The sequence below is a fragment of the Coregonus lavaretus genome, assembly GCF_964263955.1.
Source record: "Coregonus lavaretus genome assembly, contig: HAP1_SCAFFOLD_8828, whole genome shotgun sequence".
Lineage (NCBI taxonomy): Eukaryota > Metazoa > Chordata > Actinopteri > Salmoniformes > Salmonidae > Coregonus > Coregonus lavaretus.
Genome location: NW_028160784.1, coordinates 15,774 through 18,702, shown reverse-complemented (window position 1 = coordinate 18,702; position 2,929 = coordinate 15,774). Strand labels below are relative to the sequence as shown.

At 53.3% G+C, this 2,929-nt stretch overlaps 1 protein-coding gene across 1 annotated transcript; it reads right to left on the bottom strand.

Annotated features, from left to right (window-relative positions):
• Nucleotides 1–43: 43 nt before the first annotated feature.
• Nucleotides 44–2,725, bottom strand: LOC311121440 (protocadherin-18-like; the record flags this gene model as incomplete). The annotated part of the gene is made up of 1 exon (XM_084195928.1): nucleotides 44–2,725. A coding segment is annotated over exon 1 (2,496 nt), but the record flags the coding sequence as incomplete, so codon positions are not given.
• Between the last annotated feature and the right edge of the window lie 204 nt (nucleotides 2,726–2,929).

The window sequence follows — 2,929 nt, the reverse complement described above, 5'->3', positions numbered from 1 at the left end:
GAGAGAGAGAGAGAGAGAGTGTGTGTGTTCTCCAGTACCTTACCTCGACTGGTGGCGTAGCGTGGGCCAACTCCAGGGCGAAGCTCTCCGGGATATGATTGGACGATATCGTCACCAGGCTATTCAGTGATTGGCGACTGTGATGGCTCTGCCGGCTTCCCATTGGCGCCCGGTCCATGGGGGGCGTGGCCGAGGGTGAGCGGTGGTGCGCTCTGATTGGTAGAGTCCCATTCACTGTGGGAACCAGTGTGATGTCACCCTTGTGGATCTGCCGTGACGGTTTCTTAGGGTGGTGCTGGTGGTTGGTCTCTGCCACCCTGCAGTTGTATGAGTTCCTGGTATCTTTCTTGTCTCGGTTGCAGCGGGAAGCGAACATAACCATGATGACCAGGAGCATAGTGCAGATGGCCCCCAGCGAGATGATGATGATCAGGGAGGCGTCGAGCGGCGTCTCCCCTTGATCCAACACCTGGACGTGGCCCTCCATGTTCTCATAGAGGCTGATCTTTAGGACAGCCTTGGTGGTCTGGGGCAAGGAACCGTGGTCACTGACCAGGACGGTGAGTTCCGCAAACTCGCGGGGAAACGCGTCGAGGCAAACGTTGGCGCTGATCTCGCAGGTTCTAGGATCCATGGTGAAGAAACCTTCCTCGTTGCCGGTAGTGATGGAACATGTGAGTTCAGCGTTGACGCCGGTGTCGCGGTCGGTTGCCCTGACGACCGTAACCAGGCTACCGGCCTCGGTGTACTTGGAGATGGGGACGTCGGCCGTGAGGTTCCAGAGCTGCGGAACCACGATGACCGGCGGGTTGTCGTTTTCGTCCAGGATCGTCAGGACGACGGTGGCGTTGCTCAGCAACGAGGGTTCCCCGGCATCCTTGGCCTGGACGACGAAGGATATCCGGCTGACGTCCTCGCGGTCGAACGTGCGGAGGGCATAAACAGCGCCGTTGGACGGGTCGATGGTGACGAAGGTGGAGATGGAACTCCCGTGGATGGCGTTCTCCACCAGGAAGTAGCTCACCTGGCTGTTGGCGTCCAGGTCAGGGTCGGTTGCTAATAGCGACGTCAGGTAGGCCCCAGGGGCGTTGTTCTCTGATCTGAATACCTCATAGCGTCCCTTTTGGAAGCGCGGAGCGTTGTCGTTCTCATCCAGCACGTGCACGGTGAAGTGCTTGATGGTCGAGAGGCTGGGGGTGCCGCGGTCCTCGGCGATGACCGTCAGACTGAACTCTGACCTCTTCTCCCGATCCAGTGAGATGTTAGTGAGGATCATGTAGTTGTTCTCGTATGTCTTCTGTAGTTTAAAACTCCCCTGGCCGTGGAGTTTACACACAACCTCTCCATTGAGACCGGAATCTAAGTCCTCCACTCTTACCAAGGCCACGAAGGTATCCAATGGAGCAGCCTCTGAGATATAGGCCGCATCCTCTTTCCCTCTTTCCCCTTGGGACATCAGATTGATGCTGATGTCTGGTTTGTTGTCATTTACGTCGACTACCTTGATGATGATCTTGCAGTGCGCTGGCATGGAGTTGGGGCCCATATCCTGGGCTTGGACGTCGATGTCATATGACGTCATGCTTTCGAAGTCCACGCGCCTCATGAGCGTCAGGTGGCCATTATCCGAGTTGATCTTGAAGGTTTCCACGATTTTTGGGGACACGTGACTGCTGAAGGAGTAGACGATTTTGGCATTGGTTCCATCATCTGCATCGGTTGCGTTCAGATCAATAAGGAGAGATCCAACAGGTGAATTCTCCAATAGATTTATCACATAAGAAGACTGTTCGAAAACAGGACTGTTATCGTTTGAATCTGCCACGCTAATTTTGAGGAGAGTAGAACCGGTTTTAGGGGGAACGCCCTTATCTGAGGCTGTCAGCTGAAGTTCATAACCCGGCTGCGTCTCCCTGTCCAGCTCCCTGAGCACCACCAGCTCCGAGTACTTAGCCCCGTCTGTTCTACTCTGAATGTCAATCTTGAAGTAGTTGTTGGGCTCGAGGGAGTAAGTATAGAGGGAGTTCTCCCCGACGTCGGGGTCACTCGCGCTGTCCAGGGGAATGCGCGCCCCCACTGCCGCGCTCTCCGAGATCTCTATGGGGATGACGGCGCGGGCGAACTGGGGCGCGTTATCGTTAATGTCCAACACTTCCACCTCGACGTGGAAGAGCTGCAAGTGTTCTGTTGGAAGAGTCAGAACGTCGAATTCGATGGAACAGTTGAGGTTCTTCTCGCAGAGCTTCTCTCGGTCTATTTTGGAACGGATGCTGATCTCTCCGTCCTGCTCGCGCACGGAGAGGAAAGACGTGCTACCTCTCTGCATGGCTCGGAAGCGCAGAGACACAGAACTTGGAAGTTTGACCAAAACATCAGCCACGTCTTCTTTTAGCCGTGCAATAACAGTCCCCACCTTCTGTTCCTCGTAAACTTGATATTTTAATGTTTTACCTGTGACGTTTTTCGTGGCCATTGCCATAACGGCGAGAAGTATCCATATTCGGATATAAAATACGCAGATCATTTTACCAGGTTCCATCTTTGAAGTAATCCCTTGGGTGATTCTGAAAGTAATTCCAAAACAGCTCCTTTACGCAGCCTGTTGTGATTCTGTTCTTGTAGCCTAATAAACTTAACGAATCCACTGCGCCCTGACGACAGTCATTAGGCTAATTGAAGCGCATTCTCCAAAGGCTAGATATTCCAATTTAAACACGTTCGTGCATCAAACAACGCAGGTTATTTCGTTCCGCAGTCGTTTCTAATAGAAAACACAACGTCCAAACTGAGAGTGAGTTGCCTAAGGATCCCTTCCACGCATACAAATCTGTTGCGCGTGTTCTGTGGCGGAGTCTCTGAATAGACTCCTATAGAGCACAGCTTAAATCTGTGCGTCTCTCTGTTTGTGTGCAGTGCCGTGCGCTCTCTC